Source organism: Cetorhinus maximus, chromosome 11 (genome assembly GCF_964194155.1).
Source record: "Cetorhinus maximus chromosome 11, sCetMax3.hap1.1, whole genome shotgun sequence".
Lineage (NCBI taxonomy): Eukaryota > Metazoa > Chordata > Chondrichthyes > Lamniformes > Cetorhinidae > Cetorhinus > Cetorhinus maximus.
Window position 1 is genome coordinate 13,501,029 of NC_135889.1, and position 22,141 is coordinate 13,523,169.

At 43.8% G+C, this 22,141-nt stretch overlaps 1 protein-coding gene across 1 annotated transcript in view; it reads right to left on the minus strand.

The window, feature by feature from the left end:
• Positions 1-4,958: 4,958 nt before the first annotated feature.
• The window catches only part of LOC144686403 (INO80 complex subunit D-like), a 91,787-nt gene continuing 74,604 nt past the window's right edge, over positions 4,959-22,141 (minus strand). Inside the window, exons 10-11 of the mRNA XM_078551554.1 lie at positions 17,827-17,984; positions 4,959-14,748 (exon numbers count right to left, since the gene is read on the minus strand). Of these exons, the coding sequence (XP_078407680.1) occupies positions 13,592-14,748; positions 17,827-17,984 (1,315 nt within the window). The 3' untranslated portion in view covers positions 4,959-13,591. The remainder of the gene's footprint in view (positions 14,749-17,826; positions 17,985-22,141) is intronic.

The window sequence follows — 22,141 nt, forward strand, 5'->3', positions numbered from 1 at the left end:
AAACAAAGATCATTTATCACACTATATACAGATATTACATACAGTGTTTATACACATATTACATAGTCTGTACACAGAAAAATATACATAAAAATGTAAACTTTTGTATACAAAAAATACCTTAAACAAATTAAACAAGGACAATAACAAAAGGTGACTAATTTAATTATTAGCTCGCCTTATCATTTAAAAACAGAAATACAGTACATTCATTGAGTATAAGAAATTTGAGCCACCTCCTGTTTCTTCAATGTTGAAGCAGTTTGTTGGACTGTCATGTTTTTCCACGGGCTGCTTTCTTCCTTTTTTTTTGCCATTAAGTCCCTGATACACAAACCAATTGCACGGCGGGGATGAGAACCATAATGTTGTGTGTGTGACAGTGTGTGTGTGTGTGTGTGTTTGGTTGGCGGTGAAATTTAAATCTGGGCGCTCTGAGACAAAAGCCAGTTTATAGTCAAGAGGGGGTGGAGTTGGAGGGGGATGTGGAAACTCATGAATTTCCCAGATAAACTTCATGGAGACTTTAGGCTCGTGGACTTACATTTCTATTAAATTTAACTACTTCTGACTTTGTGAAATCTTAGTGACTGTGTAAAAACTCCCCACCCAAAACAATGTGTCTCGGGGCTTCATGAGTGCTTTAGAAGCTCGTTGCCCTGTAATATGCGTAATATAAGGAAATTGCATGAAATGTAGCCTGAAACCATTGATCCCTGCTACCATAAAATCATTTACTATATGGTTCCTCCAGAAAGAGAGATAGAGGGAAGACAGACAGATAGATAGAACGGCATCACTTTTAGTAAAACTCCCTACCCTCCTCTCTCCGAACAACTTCTCTAGGATTTTTTTTTAAAACAAAAAAAAAACTTCAAGTGCTTCAATTTCTACATGTCCAAAAGGAAAAGAATCATAAATATTTTTTCTGGATCTAAGACAGAAGAGAATCTGAAAAAAAGGTGCCAAGAAAGTGGTGACTACAGCTAGCGTGGGGCGCGTGCATCAGTATAACTGTGGTTTAGTGGGTCATACAGGGTAGTTTCCCAAAAAGGTTTCTGACATTGGTGGTAGTGGTACTGGGAGTTAAAAAGCTGCCGTGAATTTTTCAGAAAGGGACCGGGATAGTTACAAAAGGCAGTTTTATCAAGTTTGTTTGACTAGAAAATCATTCTCTCTTTGCAAGGAAAACTACTTTCTTGAAGATTCATTTTAGAAAGGTATGTGTTATGGATAAGAGCTTTTGTCAAGGCACCAGAGGATCATGCAGCCCACCTCAATACATGTTCTTAAATATGATGCACTCTTATTTTGGGATTGAGTGGCTGGGGCGGTGGCGTCATCATTTATAAATTGCATTAACAATTGGAAGCATTTTAACTGATGTTTTAAATAATATAATAAATGCCTTACTGATGCCTTTGTTGCCTGTCTGGCTCATCTTAAAAACCACATGACCAGCATGAGTCACATTCAATTTCCATTCACAAGCCATGCCTTGAGTATTCCCCATATGTATTACTGTGCACGGTATTGAAGCCTTACAGAAACAGTGCTTCAATTCTGGGGTTCATGGAGGGACCCGAGTGAGGATATTTGATTGGGGGCAAGGCTCACATGGTGCAGTTGGAAGAGAATCTTTTGTACACATGCACAACACACAGTAACGTCAAGGTACGTCACCCAAATGTACTGCTGAGAAAGCCCGCAGACACAGCAAGATTACCCATTAAAAATCCCCCTGGGCATCCCTTTGCAGTTCTACTAGACATTGGGGTTAACAGAGGGTAGGGGCAAAGGTCACTCAACCCAGACATGTCCTCCCACAATGAAACTACTCCCCCCACACACACACACAATTATTGTTTGGTTAAGTCTGCTCCTACTCGGTTGCAAGTTTTAAAAAAATATTTGCACAAGCTTCATAAAATACAGCTTGTGTTTTTGTCACTACATGCCTTATAACCACAAAACCACCATCAGAAAGTGTCATTGAGCTGAATACAAGCATGCCCATACCTCTGACTTACTGAGCAAACAGTACAGTAGCGTGGGTATGATGTACAGTGTGAGACTGGGAAGAGATATGCAATGACAACCCAGACTGCCTGTTCTTTCAACATGAAGTGCCTAAATCTTTGGCATCATGGATCAGGATCTTGAGACAAATGAACAGAAGCTGGCATCTTTTGTGCCAATAATTCACGACTACACAAAAAGAAACCTACACATCTTTGTCGAAAAGAAGCCAGCTTGCGTTCTTGTACTCTGAATGCTAGGCTGCCATTTTTGTCTCTCCAAACCGCTAAAGATAGCATTAAAAATATTTCACATTACCAACTCACTCTCCTCCCTGCCCATTTTGTTATCAGTCTGAGAACAAAAGAGGTAAGAGGATGTCGGGGTGGCTTTATGCTTCTGTTGAAGTACAAGCTAGCATAACCTACAGACCTTCGCCCTCTAACCGCAACCACCCTTAAAAAAAAATAAGATTTTATAAATTTTTATATATGTGAAAGTTGAGTATTGTGGAAAAGAGAAATGCTGTCGAAGTTTTTCCACTTGCACTCATCAGGACAGATACCCAAGAAATTTCAAAGGGAGTAACAACAATGCAGTTTTCATGCAGTACATACTGTTGCTCCCTTTGCTCTCTCTTGCTCTGTGTTATGAGGCAGATTTGATAAGGGAGCTTAAGGTGAAGGAACCCTTAGGAGGAAGTAACCATAATATGATAGAATTTACCCTGCAATTTGAGAGGAAAAAGCTGGAATCAGATGTAACGGTATTACAGTTGAATAAAGGCAACTACAGAGGCATGAGGGAGGAGCTGGCCAGAATTGACTGGAAGATGAGCCTAGCAGGAAAGACAGTGGAACAGCAATGGCAGGAGTTTCTGGGAGTAATTTGGGAGACACAGCAAAAATTCATCCCTAGGAAGAAGCATACTAAAGGGAGGACGAGGCAACCATGGCTGACAAGGGAAGTCAGGGATAGCATAAAAGCTAAAGAGAAAGCATACAACGCGGAGAAAGGGATTGGGAAGCCTACAAAGACCAACAGAGGACAACTAAAAAATAAGGAGGGAGAAGATTAAATATGAGGGTAAACTAGCCAGTAATATAAAAGAAGATTGCAAGAGTTTTTTTACATATATAAAGGGTAAGAGAGAGGCAAAAGTGGACATTGGGCCGCTGGAAAATGACGCTGGAGTATTGGAAGTGGGGAACAAAGAAATGGCGGAGGAACTGAATAGGTACTTTGCGTCAGTCTTCATGGTGGAAGACACGAGTAACATCCCCAAAGTTCAAGAGCGTCAGGGGGCAGAGGTGAGTATGGTGGCCATTACCAAGGAGAAGGTGCTAGGAAAACTGAAAGGTCTGAAGGTGGATAAATCACCTGGACCAGATGGATTACACCCCAGAGTTCTGAAGGAGATAGCTGAAGATATAGTGGAGGCGTTAGTGGTGACCTTTCAGGTATCACTGGAGTCAGGGAGGGTCCCAGAGGACTGGAAAATCACTAATGTAACCCCCCTGTTTAAGAAGGGAGTGAGGCAAGAGACGGGAAAATACAGGCCGATTAGCCTGACCTCGGTCATTGGTAAGATTTTAGAGTCCATTATTAAGGATGAGATTTCAGAATACTTGGAAGTGCATGGTAAAATCGGGCAAAGTCAGCATGGTTTCATCAAGGGGAGGTCGTGCCTGACAAATCTGTTAGAATTCTTTGAGGAGGTAACGAGTAGATTAGACAAAGCAGAGCCAATGGATGTTATCTACTTGGACTTCCAGAAGGCCTTTGACAAGGTGCCGCACAGGAGGCTGCTCAGTAAGATAAGAGCCCATGGTGTTAGAGGCAAGGTACTAGCATGGATAGAAGATTGGTTGTCTGGCAGGAGGCAGAGAGTGGGGATAAGGGGGTCCTTCTCAGGATGGCAGCTGGTGACTAGTGGAGTTCCGCAGGGGTCAGTGTTGGGACCACAACTTTTCACTTTATACATTAATGATCTAGATGAAAGAACTGAGGGCATCCTGGCTAAGTTTGCAGATGATACAAAGATAGGTGGAGGGACAGGCAGTATTGAGGAGGCAGGGAGGCTGCAGAAGGATTTGGACAGGTTAGGAGAATGGCAAAGAAGTGGCAGATGGAATACAACGTGGGGAAGTGTGAGGTCATGCACTTTGGTAGGAAGAATAGAGGCATGGACTATTTTCTAAATGGGGAGAGAATTCAGAAATCTGGAGTGCAAAGGGACTTGGGAGTCCTAGTCCAGGATTCTCTTAAGGTTAACTTGCAGGTTGAGTCAGTAGTTAGGAAGGCAAATGCAATGTTGGCATTTATTTCGAGAGGACTAGCATATAAAAGCAGGGATGTGCTGCTGAGGCTTTATAAGGCTCTGGTCAGACCACATTTAGAATATTGAGAGCAATTTTGGGCCCCGTATCTCAGGAAGGATGTGCTGGCCCTGGAGAGGGTCCAGAGGAGGTTCACGAGAATGATCCCAGGAATGAAAGGCTTAACATATGAGAAACGTTTGAGGACTCTGAGTCTATACTCTGAGTTTAGAAGGATGAGGGGGGGAATCTGATTGAAACTTACAGAATACTGAAAGGCCTGGATAGAGTGGACATGGGGAAGATGTTTCCATTAGTAGGAGAGACTAGGACCCGAGGGCACAGCCTCAGAGTAAAGGGAAGACCTTTTAGAACAGAGATGAGGAGAAACTTCTTTAGCCAGAGAGTGGTGAATCTATGGAATTCATTGCCACAGAAGGCTGTGGAGGCCAGGTCATTGAGTGTATTTAAGACCGAGATAGATAGGTTCGTGATTGGTAAGGGGATCAAAGGTTACGGGGAGAAGGCGGGAGAATGGGGTTGAGAAACTTATCAGCCATGATTGAATGGCGGAGCAGACTCGATGGGCCGATTGGCCTAATTTCTACTCCAATGTCTTATGGTCCTTTGACTGCAAGATGAGAAGCCTTCACAGCACTTCTTTTTTCAGCCATATGAAAATTAAAAATCTAATTGCCATCACTTGTTTCAAACTTTGCAAAGCTCTTATCAAGGATTGCCTTAAGAAAGCAATAAATATCATTAGACAAAACAATGGCTTCCTTCCATTGATTAAAACACAATCTAATTAGAGGGGGTGAACAGATAGTGCATGTACAGAAAGAATGATGGGCACCAAGATTGCTGCCTCCCTATTTTAAGTGAGTTATTAAAAGGCTACTCATAATGACATCACATGTCCCAAGGAGAATGGAAGTGATTGGGCTAACTCCTCCCATCAATCATGCCTGGAGATTTCATTGCTGTAAGTGGCTGGGATTGATGTTATGCACATAATGTGTATTATGGAGGCATTCTCCATTCACTGCATTTTGCTGGAGAAATAGTCCTGCGATTATCAGGAGACTCTGCTGTAATTTCAGTCACGGTTTCTATTGCTGTAGTTCATAGAGACTCTTTAAATAAAGAGTTCATTACTAATCTCACCTCAATTCCAACTCCCTGGCTGGTACACTGGTGTCCATGCATACTTTGTTTTGACTCATATACTGTGATGCCCATGGGACGAAAGGGTGTAATTTGTTTTGGGTGAATTATGCTAATTGTGGTCATCACAACACACAGTAATTGCATAAAGATGAAATACTGCAGATGCTGGAAATCTGAAACAAAAACAGAAAACGCTGTATAAACTCAGCAGGTCTAACAGCATCGGTGGAGAGAAAAACAGCGTTAACGTTTTGAGTATGACTCGAAAAGTTAACTCTGTTTTTCTCTCCACAGATGCTGTCAGACCGGCTGAATTTTTCCAGCATTTTCTGTTTTTGAGACAGTAATTGCAGTTTGCTACAACTAAAAGAGGACTAAAAACTGGATGTAAGCAACTGGAAATGTACCAACTGAAGATTTGTCTTTATGAAACAGTGAACACCACAATCTGTGCTCATTACATTCCCTCTTACCCCAAAGCTGCATGTTAGAGAAGTGTTCAAGACAGCTATCAGCTGTGGGCCTACCAATCCATGCTAAGTTAAGCCAGCACCATTCATCAAACATGGACAAAACAGGACTATTACCAATCCTGTGGTATAACTGTGCCTGTCTTTCCTTCCCTGTGCACTACAGGGTAAAGCTGACTTTTATAGTGTCCCTCTGAATGACTCCAGGTCAAGTTTAGATGCTTACCACCACACTGATCTAGCAAGCTGATCAGCTCAAGTAATGGTTTCCACAACTGGCGTAGTGACAGAGGCGCTGTCAGGTTTTGCAGGGCAGATCAAACTATATTAGAACAATGCTTTCACTTTCTACACCAGCCTTCCTTGTGGTCTCTCAGTTGAGCTGTTATTTCACTTAGACCCCTAAAAGCCATCATAGAATAGGGACTTGCATCCCATCAACATGAGCTCTGTCTTAAAGTGAAGCCAAGTGTACAGGCTCAGTACAGCATCAAATTTCCAGATTTTGAGACTGCCGAACCTCCTGCCCCCTACTATCTCGATCCTTGCATTGCTCCCCAAAGTCAAGGTCTTATGTTGCAATCCTGCTCACAGATTGTGCAATGTATTGTTTAAAGAAAGGCTAAAAAAGCTATTTGTTCAAACGCAAGTTTTCTGATGAGATCACCTGCTTTGACAAACAAAGCCCTAGATTGTGATCAGATCATGATCAGAAAACCAATAGTTTTAAGGAGGGAAAATCACTCCACAGTAGAGTCCAGCAGTGTTTTGTGAAGTTCCTAACTAAAGATGGGTGACAAAAGCTTTTCTTGGTCGGCTGAATAATGGGTTTAAACTTGGTCTTTATTCCTACATACTTCCCCAATGTATGTCCTGGTGTGATAACGTGGGAGAAGCCAGTTCCACCATTTCACTTGGAATGGAAGTGAGAACATCCAATCCAACCCAACATCATAATGGTTTTGAATTGACCTTCAAACTATCCAAGCCGGTCACTGATGCAATCAAGTCACAAGCAGCCAATACCATATGATCAATGGTCATAAAAAATCTGTTTCGCTCTAAACTAGAAATGACTTACTTTACTCTAGGCCTTGCACCTTTGATGGAACTGATCATTTGTTGCTCAAAACCACCCATCTTCCTCAGCTCTTTCTAATCACAGCGATACACTGGTCAGGACAAGGCATGTTTTACAGGCAAAAGGAAGTTTACAGTGTTATCTACCCCACCTTAAGTGGTCTCACAGAAGACTGCCCACAGTAATGAGTCTGCCAAATGTTTAGCTAGGCTGTACACTGACACATTACAATCTAAGGGATAACACTTATTTGCCATATTAGCTTCTTCAATATAAATAAAGACTGAATGACATCAATTGGAGACCAATTCTTGCTTCACTGAAATGCCAGTAGAACATTCAAACCAGAGGGAGACCTGGATACTGCAGTTTATGCCATTAGCACACAAGGCACCATAATAACCCTCAAGATCAATCACTCAAGCTGTACACAGCCTTCTCTGATGGTCAGATCTCCCCTATTCAATAAAATATATTTAGTAGAACATACAGGGAGCGTTTGGTTAGACGCCATCGACTCTTGATTATTGGGGGTACAGACTTCTACATGGACAACATCTGAAAGCACAGAATGCTAGCCAAGAGGCAATCTAAATAATATGACCAACACAGTAAACCAACTGGATATTCAACAGCTGAAGCTACTAAGCAAAATAGCAAAGGTAAATGTGGAGCGCTACTTTAAGCTAAACCAGGACAAGGGCACAGATTGGTGAAAGACAAACTCAGAACTGATATCACTTTTACTCACTCAGTGATCATTGGGTAGGGTGGTGTAGGCAAAAGCTGTGCTGTCTAGCTGGGGTGCTGTAGGTTTTTATGGAAGGTAGAGTGAGACTGTCTAAACAGCCTCTTCCGTATTTTATATTCTTGTGATCTTGTATTACTCCATTGCTCATTCATCTTAATTCCCTGCAAATGCTATGTGCCAAATTTAATGAAAATAAGCAGATAGGGGTCTTGTGAACCATGGGTGCACAAGTTGATTTGACGCTGAGTTAACAGTTTTGGCAGATTCAAGTGCATTTAGTGACCTGATTACCCAAGTCAGCAGAGGAGACACTGACGCTATCAAGCCTCTCCTGGCCCTGCGCATGGTTCACGGAGGTGGAGGGGAAACCAAAAGGGACTAAACAATTCATTTCTACAAGAAAAACAGTCCGACAACACAACAAAAACACACAGGTGACTAGAGTGGACTCTGGGATACTCCAGCAGTGTCAAACCCTGGTGACAAAGATTTTGTTAAAATTACAATAATTTCAATATTAAATATATATCAATACAGTAATATTTGTTTTTTTTTTTAAAAGGGAGTAGACCCTGTCCATCCCACTACTTTGGTATAATTCTGAAGGTAGTAGGATCTTTACAGAAAGCAATGTGGTGCGTTGAAAGGACAATGCCTCTGGTGACCTGGGGGCCCCTCTCATCCCCACACACGGACAGCACAACTACCTCTTATGTCACAACAGAGGACAAGTGTGACAGCCAGACCAGCTTGCATGTACTGAACATTCCAAGTAAACCTCACGTTCATTTAGAGGGGGGTTGCATTCACCTCAAAACAGCTGCAGCTCCACTCAAAGGTCCCAAAAGACACACAGGTTTTCCCATATTTTTCAAATAGCTTCCAACGATCAGGCCTGCACTGGTGAGTACTGAACAAAAAATACTCGTGTTACACACACACATACGACACATCCAAAGTGTAAACGCTGGCACCAGCTCATTGGCACTAATGGTTTTTGCACCATTCACTACCCAAGTAGCCATCTGGTAGCCAGGGATACATTCCAGTTAAGCCAGACAATACCAGTGACTGGTTCCTTCCTGGCCAAGAGACTAGCTAATTAAAAGTAATGAGGAGGAGAACCATGTGACACAGTAACTGCACCAAGTGTCAGGTAATGCAATGCATATATATATATATATATATATATGTATAAAAAAAAATACCCTTGCTGTTAGCCAGAACGGCTTTTTTGATACTAATGTTTATCTGGATCAAGGCATTGCGAATGGCCACTGTGGATTAACTCCCAGATTCTAAACCCAGTTTATTTATTGGAACCAATGGCCCATTCAGAGGATCAAGTGCAAGCAGGGAAAGAAGGGAGAGGTCTGATTTTTATTTTGCAGAGTAGGAATTTACAGAATCTATCCAGATCAATCTCCGTTGGACTCGAGTCAAGCGTATAATGTAAAATGAGTTAACTGGGATCCCTTTTCACTGCAAGTGCTCCATTTCATCAGTGCTAAATCTGTAAATGTTGTGTTAAAAAAAACAAACCTACACTGCAGCAAGAAACATGCTCCAAACATTCCTTCTCCCTCTCCAAGAGACCTGAAACTCAGACCCCAACTTACATGGCAAATCCGCCATTCTTTTGTTCTTTTTCTCAAGTAATATGATGAAGGTTAAGGCAGGGCATCTCTTTGCTATTGATCTACTGTGCAAGCTGCATCCAAAATACATTCTGGGCTGTTCTAGAAAGCAGCAGAGTTATTTTAAGGTCCCAGTGGTGTTCACTTCCCAAAGACTTCACAGAGGTCCTTGGTCCAAGACCTTGTGCAGATAACAGACAACCCTACAACAGCTCGCACATTACCAGGCTCCAGAGTACCACTCCCCACATAAATAGTCAATGAAATCAAGAAGGATGATTTAAAAACAGAATTTAAGATCACACTAATTCAGTAGCCACATGGTGGTTTATCCAAAGCATCTGGTGTTCAATGATGGTCCTAATTTACGATATTGCACAAAAGTTTCCAAGAATAACGCTAACCCAAATCCTTCTTCTCATCTTCACCCTGCAGCCACCATCCACACTAATCCACTAGTGTACACACTTCCCCATACAGGTCAGCCACCAAACTAATACCAAGGCTAATTGTAATATATTAGTATTCGAACATTTTCAAAGGCAACCAGCACTTGGATTAACGATTTAAACACTACAGGGCACTTAAAAAGTAGGAAAATTCTCTGAACTCACTTAATATTTCACTTGAACTTTGAGGAAAGGAAATGTGTCTCAGAAAAATAATAAAATACATCTTTTGGTAAATGAACTAGGCCAAATTAAGAGATGATGGATCCAGGATGGAGGGATTTGTGCAGCTAGATGATTCATGGATGGAAGATTTTGCACATTACATGGTCCAGGATCGAGGAATCAGAACAATTTTCATGGCAAAAGATCAGATGGAGGGATATCAGGCCAAGGGTTTAGGAGTGAAGAGATATAGACATCACAATCAGAGGTGCAGGAATACATATCCTCAAGCGTTATGGAGGAAAGAATATACACATCGGGGAGTTGGAGTAAAAACTAGTGAGTTTCTTTACTTTTCAGTCAACATAGCTGAAAAGGGTTCTTGCAAAGGTTTTGCAGGTTATTGCGCAAAGATTGCCTCCCCTGTCATCAAATGTACAGAAATGAACACAGCACAGGTCAGGCAGGAGCATCATGTCTGGAACAAACAGGATGTACTTTCTGATCAGCCAGTCAGTTAGCAAGTGAAATTGAGCACCCTGCTCTCCTAAGTTTCAAACATGATTCTCTTTTGCACCATCTCTCTTGCAAAAGTTGAAGGACACTCATTCTACATAGCCTGTTGAAAGTCCTATAATCTTCTGATCCTATAGAGCAACAAAACTAGCTGGACAGAGCTACTCACTTGCAGACCAAATCTACTGCTTCCTCCCTTCAATGCAAATCTGACACAATGCATTATTAAAATAGATATCGCTATTTAAACCAACACACAATATTGAATCACTTCATTATGGCAATCAATCAAGTAAACTACTGATATATAAGTAGATTGTATATTCCATGATGAGGGAACATCAGGTTTACTAAGCTTTGGGTGTTTAAATTAAAATGGGAGGTTGGGAATGCATGATTTTTTTTTGTAAAAAGGGGTATGTATGTATGGTATACTGCAATAGGCCTTCCACAAGATATGTCTGCTATGGGTCTGTCCTACATTTAATATGCAGCAAGTTCACTTTTATCAAAGTAACTTGGAGTCCTGGGCGCCTTCTTTGAGTTGGACTGGAGGACATTCCTCGTGGGGCACTCATCTCAAGTTGGTGCCCAAGACATTCAGCAAGCAAAGTTTTATAGAAACTTTTGTCCCATCTGACAATTTTCACTAAGTTCTTGTGAGAAAGTATGGGAGAGGAGGAAAGTTGCAAAGACATAGTGCTTTGGGACTGGGCAGTGCAGTAACAGCCAAGTATCTGATCTAGGGGCTGCAGAGATTATTCATCAGTGCTGCCATCAGAGGGTGATGGTACTGCAGCTTTTAGAGAGATTTTGAGAGATGTAAATAGATGCATTTTGTGCATTATATACAATATGTATGTGTGTGTTTGAAGCGGGGCATGAGATTAATTTTAAAAATGTTAAAACTGGGACAACCTCATCGAACCATATTATTTAAAAACTACAGGCGCACAACAGTATAGCCCGTAGGATACATTTTATACACATTCAGACCTCTTCTGACATAAATAAAGTTTACTCTCTAAAAAAATCGAACATATTTGGCATTATAAGACACTGGATGCATTGCAGTAGACACGGTGGGTGGTACTCTTTAGCTGCCTTTATACTGCGCCACACGCGTGCCAGCTGGTTTTTGCAGGTCTCGGGCAATACAATAAACAGCTAAACTCTGGGAGCCGGGGCTAGCAGCCCCAGACCACACATGGACTAACCACTGAGTGTCGGCTGTCAAAAGTGCTAGACCAGTTTGAGGGGGAATCTGGATCCCACGTGCTTAAGGCGCTTTGATGCAGATCATGTTCCAATGGGGTCTCAAGACCCTTGCTTCACAAAGATTCCAGGTGTGGCTGTCATCAAGTCAGCAGGAAAAATATAGGCCTTCGCTTCCTATCAGGCCTAGAAAAGGCTTCACAACCTCTCTGCTGCCTCTCACACCAATAATAAAGACGAAGGGAGACTCTCCATGCCCCTCCACCCCGAGCTAATTAAAATGGAACAAAAGCTTCAGCAATCAACTTGTAACTGAGCGACTGTTTAAGTCTAAGGTGCCGTGCTTGCAATTTTGCCAAGCACAACTGCTTCTGCCAAATCTGGTAGTGCCTCTCACGGAAATAAATTCAAGGAGGAGGAAGAAGGGATTTGATGATGTTTGTACTCAGGTGCTGCTCTCTCAACAAACATGTTCTGCACATCTCTGCTGGTGTTATGGGTCAGGAAAGTGACCCTGGACTGAGGGAAGGAGGAGCCAGAGAAGAGAAGGCAGGGGAAGGGTAAGCAAAATAAAGATGCGACTCTCGGGTCGGTGGGAAAGATAACACCTAACCATGGCTTTAAATCTAGGAGCCTGTGTACTTATTACATTTTTCAAAAAGTGCCCTGAAGTGGCCTTGCAGGCTCAACTGATTTCCGTGTTAGTAGTCCACACATAGAAGACTTTGGACTGTGTTTCAGGATTGCATTTTAGCAACTAAGTGACGAGTTAGTTCTGCCACTTTGCTTAAGAATCTCACAGCAACTTTGGGGGATGTACATGCAGAGACCGTGGGATCTAATCCAGAATCTATATTTTGTGTTTTTGTGTGTGTGTGTGTCTGCGCGTGAGATTTTTTTTTAATATATAAAAAGCCTCAATGAGCCAAACGTCTACCTTTGAGTTTGATATTTAACAGTGCGCCATTAATGGTTTTATAGATAAGTAATCTTGTCATAAAATGTACTAATGTATTTACATAAAAAATATACTCGAACTGAATGTATTACGCTCTTTTAGCCCTGAAAAGGAAGGGGGAAAGAGTGTCACCAATCCCCCTTTTCAAAAAGCACACAAGGCCCTGGCATGGTGGAAAGGAAGTCACCTGAACTCCTAGCGGCTGCTTGGCAATGTACCCGGGTGAACAATGGCAATGTCCTGTAAAAGACTGGCAGAGGTTCGGGTCTGCACGCAACTTTTGCCATGGTTTGACCGTCAATTCATTTTAAAAAGCTGATTGCAACAGAGGTGCCAGTGGCAGAGGGGTATTCACAAATGTTGTGCGGTGGGGGGAGGGGGGGTTGCTGTTGTAGGAATGAGAAGGTTTGACAGGAAAAAGCCTGCCAAACCAAGTTACTGGGTGCACAAAGTGACTTGGATCTGTCATTCAAAAGAAAATCATAACAGAACCATTACAAAAGGCAGATTGGTTTTCTACCTTTTGGAGATGGGAGGCGAATGAGCATATTGAGGATAGGGGAACTTGAAAGTAAATGAGCAAAATTCCTCATTAACCATAATGAGCAGAAATACAGGAGCAGGAACCACTGGCATCTCTGCCCAGTCACAAGTTACTTTCTCCCAAAACCAGCTTACCGAGCTGTTTTCTCCCTCCACCCTTACGCAGGTAGGTTTTTAAAAAAAACTAGACGATACCCTTAAAGCTCCGAGACACCATAGAAAAATCAGGGGGAACATCTCAACCCTTGCTTGCAAGCCAAGAAACAGGTGGCCTCTTCATACAGCATTCCCGAGAAGGCTCACTGTGGAGTGCTAAACGGAGCCGTGACATTGTTCGTGCTCGCGGCGGCAGCGGTTACTGAGAAGCCCGTCGGGGGCGCGATTGAGCTGTGGGTTGGCTGAACGTCCTTGGGGATGCCGCTATGGGAGGTGAGCTGTGGGCCGAAGGCAGCACTGAACTGGGGGAGCTGCTGCTTAGTGGGATTGGATGTTGGTAGGTCGGGGGGCGAAGAGGGTCCTATGGTGGCAACGCCGTCGCTGAAGCCTGCCTGGGTCAGGCCGGGGAGGAGGACTGCGCTGCTGGGCGTGGCGCTGGAGAAGGCCGTGTGTGTGGAGGGCGAGTGAGGCGTGGACAGAGGGGTGGAGAGGGAGGTGGAGAGCAGGTGGCCCTCGGCCCCAGATGAGATCAGGCCACTGAAGGAGGTCGGGTCACTCAGGCTGATGGTGCCCCACTGGGGCCGGGAGTTGACCAGCTGGGCGGGCAGGACGTGGGCAGGGAGCAGCGTCACATCAGGGGGGTAGGGGGTGGTGAGGCTATCCCCAGGGTAGGGTGGGGGACGGGGCGGAGGAGTTACGTTGTCGCTATAGGGCGATGGCACATGCTCGCTGCTGTACGGGGATGAGCGCGAGTGCTCGCTGCCGTAGTGCGGTCGAGGGGAGATCAGGTCCTCGGCTTTGCCCAGCAGGTGGCTCCTGGGCGAGGTGTGGCTGGCATCACCCCGGAGGTTATGGAAATGGGACTGGTGGGCCCGCTCTGCGAGCCCGCTCTGATTGACCAAGGCAACAGAGGAAAGGCCCACGTCCGAAGGGGAAGGGTAGGTGCCCTGAGCCTGACTCCCCAGGGAACCAGCCGGGCTGGACAGTGCAGATGGGTGATGGAGGAGGTTCTCATCCAGCTCCAGGCTGGAGAAGTTCTCTGTGGAGATGCGGCCGTTCAGGAGGTCTCCCAGTTCACTGTTGACTGCCCTGCTTAGGGCTGGCATCCCTGCGGCGGCAGCAGCGACAAACACGCCCATTCCTCTGCCCGACAGCTCCTGGTCACCATCTCCATCTGTGTGCCCCAGCTCACCAATAGAACTCAGACACTCCAGTGAGGCAGCGTACGATGTCACTGCCTCCAGTGCACGCTCCAGCTCCTCTGCTTCCTCCGTAGTTGGCAGCAATTCACCATTTTTACCTAGAGGAGGGCAGCAAGAGCAAATGGACATCATTTTACTGCAGGAATATTTTTCCATATGATACAGAACATTGATAAGAGATTTCCATTGCAAATCTGACATGCTGTGTGGAAATACTGGGTTACAGATTCTCTCATCATTCACCACGTCAGTGATACTCTTGTCGTTTCTCTTAAATTAACGTTATATCTACCGGTATTACATAGTGATCGACCTGTACCTACCAATACTGTACCCTGCGTTACACAATGACAGACCTGTACCAACCAGTACTGTACCCGTGTTACACAGATCTGTACCCACCAGTACTGTATATCATTGCTACACTGGGATAGACCTGTACCACCAATACTGTACCCAGTGTTAACAGTGACAGACTGGTACCAACCAGTGCTGAACCTCAGTGTCACAGTGACAGGCCTGTGCCCCAATGCTACACAGGGATAGATCTATGCCCACCAGTACTGTACCTCAACATTACAATGACAGACCCATACTCATCAGCACTGTACCTCAACATTACAATGACAGACCCATACTCATCAGCACTGTACCCCAATGTTACAATGACAGACCCATACTCATCAGCACTGTACCCCAATGTTACAATGACAGACCCATACTCATCAGCACTGTACCCCAGTGTTACACGGTGACAGATCCATACACACCACTGCTGTACCCTAATGTCATACAGTGACAGCCTGGCTGATATCCTTGTTCATGTAAACCTGAGGCATTCAAAAAGTTGCTGCCCTAATGTGATCCGACATTAAGTTCTGTTCGCCCATCACCCGTGGTTACATTGGTTCCCCGTCTGCAACACCACGTAACTATTAACTCTCATCTATGTGCCCAAATCCATTCACGGCCACGCTGTCCTTCTAACCTCTGCCCTCTGGCACCTTCCTCAAACCCCACTCTCCTCTCCACCTCCTCTTCAGTGTTCAAGAACCTCCTAAATCCAACCCCATAATGAAGCTTTTGGTCACTCTGCCTAGTATCTGCTCTTTGGTTTGCTGACTCCCTGGAACATGAAGCCTGGAGATTTTAACTCCCAAGTCTTCATGTATATGCCTTGGCAGTGACCCCTAAAAAAACAGATGGTCTGATCAAATCTTCATTGCTGCACGTGGGATCTTGCTGTGCACAAAACGGGTTCAGCATTTCCTACAAGTACAACAAAGTTTACATTTCAAACAAAAGCATTTCATTAGCTGTAAAGAAAGAACTTGCATTTATATAGCGCTCTTCAAGACATTTCAAAATGCTTTAGAGTCAAAGAAATACTTTTGAAGTGTAGGCAACATGGCACCCAATTTACACACAGCAAGCTCCCACAAACAGCAGTGTGATAATGACCAGATAAACCATTTTTTGTGATGTTGATTGAGGGATAAACATTGGCCTGAAAAAAAGAAAGAACTCCCCTGCTCCTATTGAAATAATGCCATGGGAATGTTTGCATGCACCATCGGTTTAACATTTCACCCCAAAGACAGCACCTCCAACAGCACAGCATTCCCCCGGTACTGCACTGCAATGTCAGCCTAGGTTTTTGTGCTCATGGCCTGGTGTGGTGACCTGAACCCGGAACCTTCTAACTCAGGGGCGAGTGCGCTACCAACTGAGAAAACTTTGGGACATCCTGAGGCCATGAAAGGCACTTTCCGCTGGACTGCAGCAGTTCAAGGCGGCAGCTCACCTTCTCAAGGGCAACTGGGAATGGGCAATAAATGCTGGCCTAGCCAGTGATGCCCACAACCCATACTTGAATAAAGTAAAAATGCAAGTCTGTCTTTCTTTGTCTATTGTGGGATCGTGCTGTGCACAGACAGGCTGGCAAGTTCTCTCTCTTTTTCCCACCTGAAGCTAACAGGGATAATGTCATGGCATACAGGCAGTACACTCAGAATGTCAAAATTGGTGGTGCTTGTGGGTACTAAGGCCCTTCAGGCTCCTCATCCAAACAAACAGACCCTTGGCAAAGTAAGTAAAGATTGCAAGTGGCTTTGTGAGGCAGAAGGGGCAAGCTTGTGATCGAGGTTTGGGAACCCTGAGTCACGAGGTCTACATTATCTTGAAGCAGGGGTGCCCTCGTCAGCTTATGAGGAAGCTGTAAAAATTAGGAAGACGTCACTTCCTTGAACCTCTTACTGCAGGGACCCAAGCAGCCAGCAGCCTTCAGGCTTTAGTGCACCCATGGATAAAACAGCGACATCATCAGAAGGCAAGAGTGCTATTTAAGTTGGATCCTCCTCCCTCTGGGGAAGCTGCTCTTCCCCTATCCGAATTCAGGAAAGTAAAAAAAATGGGGTGGGGAAACTCTACAACCCATCTTAAGCACTCACTCATACTGCTCCCGCCAGTAATGATACAGGGTTTTCAAATGTCCTTTTGGCAAGCATTGAACGAACTTCCCTTGTACACTGATGTGTGGTGGAGCCATCTCCCCTGCAAACCTTTCTTCAGTGCCAAAGAAATCTTGAAGCAATATGACCTTCAAGTGTCCCTACCATAATAGAATAATACAGCATAGGAGATGGCCATTCAGTCCTTCAAAAGAGTTACCCAATTAGTCCTACTCCACTGGCTCGTGGCACAGTAAGATATTAAATGGCAAAGCACTTAAACATCCCAAGTTTATTCAGCTCAGTAGAAGAGGCCCAGACCTACATTCAGAAGCTTTTTTGAAAAATATAGCTGTTTTAAACAATGCGCCATGTCCACAAGCTTGTCAAAAATGATAAACCCAGGAAACACACAGTTTAGAAGGGGAGCAAAAACAAAACTATCTGGAAAAACTCAGCAGGTCTGACAGCATCTGTGGAGAGGAACACAGAGTTAGTGTTTCGAGTCCGTATGACTCTTCATCAGAACTAGAGAGAAATAGAAATTTTCTATTTCTCTCTAGTTCTGATGAAGAGTCATACGGACTCGAAACGTTAACTCCGTGTTCCTCTCCACAGATGCCGTCAGACCTGTTGAGTTTTTCATGCTATTTTTGTTTCAGATCTCCAGCATCCACAGTATTTTGCTTTTATCTTAGAAGGGGAGCACTTTGGCTGAAATATCACCTTCAAAGAGGTCAAAGTCCTGCAGGTCATCAGGCAATCGTTGAAGAACTTCTGCCAACTCTTCCTGATTTAGTTCCAAGTCATTTGGCATATCGGTGATCTCATTGGTGATGTCATCAGGAATTTCATCAGCACTGAGTTCTGGAGTCGAGGAATTCCTGCAATTAGAAAGGAAAGGGGTTAGAGGTCAATTTTGGTAGTGCTGTAACAAGGATAAACATGGTCTTCTGGAGGGATGAACAAACTTCATGGGACTTGGCTCATGTTCAAAATTAGCAATAGAAGAAAATGACATTTGAAAATCACCCCAGTATACGCCTTACTGCTTTGGATCCTTGTGAGTCTCTATGAAGTGATGTTACAGGCTTCAGTGACTCAAGAAAATTACAACTTATATTTAATGTAATAAAATGTCCCAAAGTACCAGAAAATATGCCCAAAGAACCAACAAGGAGAGATGACCAAAAGCTTGGTCAAAGAGGTAGGTTTCGAGGAGTGCCTTAAAGGAGGAAAGTGAGGTAGACAGGCAGAGATGTAGGAAGGAATTCCAGAGCTTTGAACTGAGAGGCAGTTGAAAGCACAACCATCAATATTGGAGCAATTAACATTGTGGATGCTCAAGAAGCCAGAATTGGATGAGTGTAAACATCGCCAAGGGTTGTGGGGCTGCTGGAGATTACAGCAATAGGGAGGGGCGAGGCCACGGAAGGATTTAAAAACAAGGATGAGAATTTTGAAAATCAAGGCGTTGCTTCACCAGAAGCCATTTTAGGTTAGCGGAAGATAAGTAAACGTAACTTGGTGCAAGTTAGGACACAAGGAGCAGTTTTCGATGGTCTCAAGTTTATAGAGGGTAGAATATGGGAGACCAGCCAGCAATGCGTTGGAATAGTCAAGTGCAGAGGTAACAAAGACATGCATGAGGGTTTTAGCAGCAAATGGGCTGAGCAGGGGCAAAGTCAGGCGATGATATGGAGGTGGAACTGGCGGCCTTACTGATGGCACAAATGTGTGTTTGGAAGCTCAACGTGGGGGCAAATATGGCACAATGGTTGCAAACAGTCTGGTTTAGTCTTAAACAGTTGCCCAGGAGAGGGATGGAGTTGGTAGTTAGGGAATGGAGTTTGGGACAGGGCTAAAAACAATGGCTTCAGTCTTCCCAATATTTAATTGGAGGAAATTTCTGTTTATCCACTACTGGATGTCGCATAAGCAGTCTGATAATTTAGCAACAAGGAGTCGAGAGAGGTGGCGGCAAGGTTGAGTTGGGCGTCATCAATAGATCCTTGGGCACCAGAGGCGACAGTGAAGGGGCAGGAAGAGAAGCCACAGCAAGTGATTCTCTTGCTACGATCAGATGGATAAACATGGAACCAGGCAAGAGCAGTCCCACCCAGCTGGACAACAGCGGAGTGGCGTTGGAGGGGGATGGCGTGGTCAACCTTGTCAAAGATTGCAGGCAGTTGAAGAAAAATGAGGCAGGATAGTGACTTTAATGTCACGTTACCTACCACAGTCCACTCTCTTCAACCCAGCATGCCAGCTGTGCTTTCAGCCATCCAGGGTCGAAACTCTGGAATTCCCTCTGCCTCTTGCTCCTCCTTTAAGATGCTCAATGAGACCTATTCCTTTAACCCGTCCCAAAATACAAGTGACTGAGTGTCAAATTTTGCTGAATACGCTCCTGCAAAGCACGTCAGGGCTTTTTATTACTTTCAAGGCACTTCACAGGAGTGTAATAAGAAAAAAAATCAACTTCTAAATGTAAATTAATACTCTGCCACTCAACAAGCCATTGGGGAGATCTTCCAATCTCTATCCCTTCAAATAATTTATTGCATCCTAGGGCAATTTTTTAACAGTTATTCTTCCTAATGCTCTACGTGAAAAAGAGCTTCAACCACAGTGCATCTCACCAAGTGAAAGTCAGATTCACATTTATGCAGCACCTTTCATGACTTCAGGATGTTCCAAAGTGCATTAGAGCCAATGAAGCACTTTTTGAAGTGTAGGTGCTGCTGCACCTTTGTCACAGCAGCTGATTTGCGCACAGCAGGGTCCCGCAAACAGCAATGTGATAACGACCAGTCAGTTCCAGTGATGTTGGCTGAGGGATAAATGGTGGTCAGAGCACCAGGGGGAGCTCCCCTGCTCTTCTCCAAAATAGAGTTGTGGGTTTTTTTTATGCCAACCCGAGAAGGCAGACAGGGACTCGGTTTAAAGTCGTCACCTGAAAGATGGCACCTCTGACAGTGCAGCACTCTCTCCGTATAGTACTGGAGCATCAGCCTGGATAATGTTAAGTTTCTGGAGTGGGACCTGTACCCACAGCCTTCTGACTCAAAGGTGAGAGGGGTACCCATTAAATCACAGTTATTACCCAAATATGTTCAGCTTCTCTGATGCTCCAGTGGGTGGATAGAAATTCCAGACATGCACCAGAACAGAGAAAAGGAGGTCCCAAGTTCGGTTGCTGAATTAGCTGACTTTTGCAGGGACAACTTAGAAGACTTCAGTTCTCAGACCCAACAGGCACCCATCAGCTCTTTGCCAATAGTGCCTTCCACAGCCAAACAGCCTGCCAACACACAAGTATGGCCATATTGGTGTACCAGAAGGTTAACTAACATCAATGAAATCACGTCAGCAGGAGCTAACACCTTCAGTTGGGGTAGGGAGAAAAAATGGGAGGGCAGGGAAACAATTTCATGTCTGTTTTCTGAACAAACAATGAGAGAACAATGAGAGACAGTGGAATGCCTCCCATAACTCAGAGAAACTGGAGCTACCCTTGTGTGGGTTATCAACTAAATCGCAATCCCTAAATGAGTTCATTTTTAACTCCACACTGAAGGTAATGTTTTTGCTCGTTTGTTAGACACAAGAAATAGGAGGAGTAGACCACACGGCACATCCAGCCTGCTCCACTATTCAATACAATCACGGGTGATCTTGGGCTTCAGCTCCATTTTCCCGTCTGCTCTCCATAGCCTCTAAAAACCCGAGACACCAAAAATCTGTCTATTCCAGCCTTAAATGTATTCAACAATGGAGCATCCACAACACTCTAGGATAGGGAACTCCAAAGGATAGTCTTTTGAGTTAAGCAATTTCTCCTCATCTCAGTCTGTCATGAAAATACAATAATTCTCATAATATTGTGATTTATTGTAAAAGTGGTTTAATACTGGGGTTTGGATAGTTTCTCTGTGTGTATGCATGTGTGTGTGTGAGATTTAATTGAATTGAAGACAGCTGGTCTGGAGGCATTGAGTTATCAAAAAGAAGCTAGGTTTGAAACGCTAAATACGTAAACGTGGCTGAGGTTTTAGAATGTGAGGTTTGAGGAAAATTTGCATTTTTAGGTAAATTAGGGTAGTTTGAATTTCAAAGAGATGGTAGGATGTATACGTAATCAGAAGAAGCTAAGCCAAGCAGTGTTTATATTTTTCCCAAAGGTTACTGATAAAATGAGTAATATGAATGATTTATATTATACGAAAAGTAAAGTTGCAAAAACGTATGGGAACAATGGAATTTGCATTCAGGACACGCAACTCGAAATAAAATACAAATTGCAAACGGTTGTGACCACTTGATCAAGTTCCCCTCTTGGATTTGATCCGCCTGGCACACATCATCTGCCACAGTCCTAAATGATCAGCCCCTTATCTCGAGACTGTGCCCCTGTGTTTTAGATTCCCTGACCAGCAGAAACAATTTCTCAGCGTCCACCATATCAAGCCCCTTGAGAATTTTGTAGGTTTCAATGAGAACACCTCTCGTTCTTCTAAACTCCAGAGAACATAAGCCCAAATTACTCAGCCTCTCATCACAGGACAATCCCCTCACCCCAGGGACCAATTTAGTGAACTTTCAGTTTGTCTGCAAACAATATATCTTAAAGTAATAGACAGATTTCAATGAAACTTGGTACATAGATACGGTGTGACCCACAGAAGAACTTATTAATTTTTGGCGAAGATGCAGATCCGGATCCCGGAAATTTAAAAAAAAATTATCAATTAGCATTGAGAGATGGGGTGAATTGCCTTTTTTTCCCGAAGAATGGTGCTTTATTTAGAATGGCTTGGATTGTCTCAGTTGCTGTGGTAGCATTTGTCATAGCTGTCAAATATGAGCAGTTTTCAGAGCAGGTTGTTGGATGTCGGTTGGCCTGAAGCTTCCTCACTGAGACGGAAGCTTTTAATAAAAAGATTTCTGTTTTTCGCTTTGTCGTTACAAAGCATCAACCAGGCAGGGAAAAGCCTAAAGGGAGAGCTACATAATTGTAGTAACTTTGAGTAAACATAGC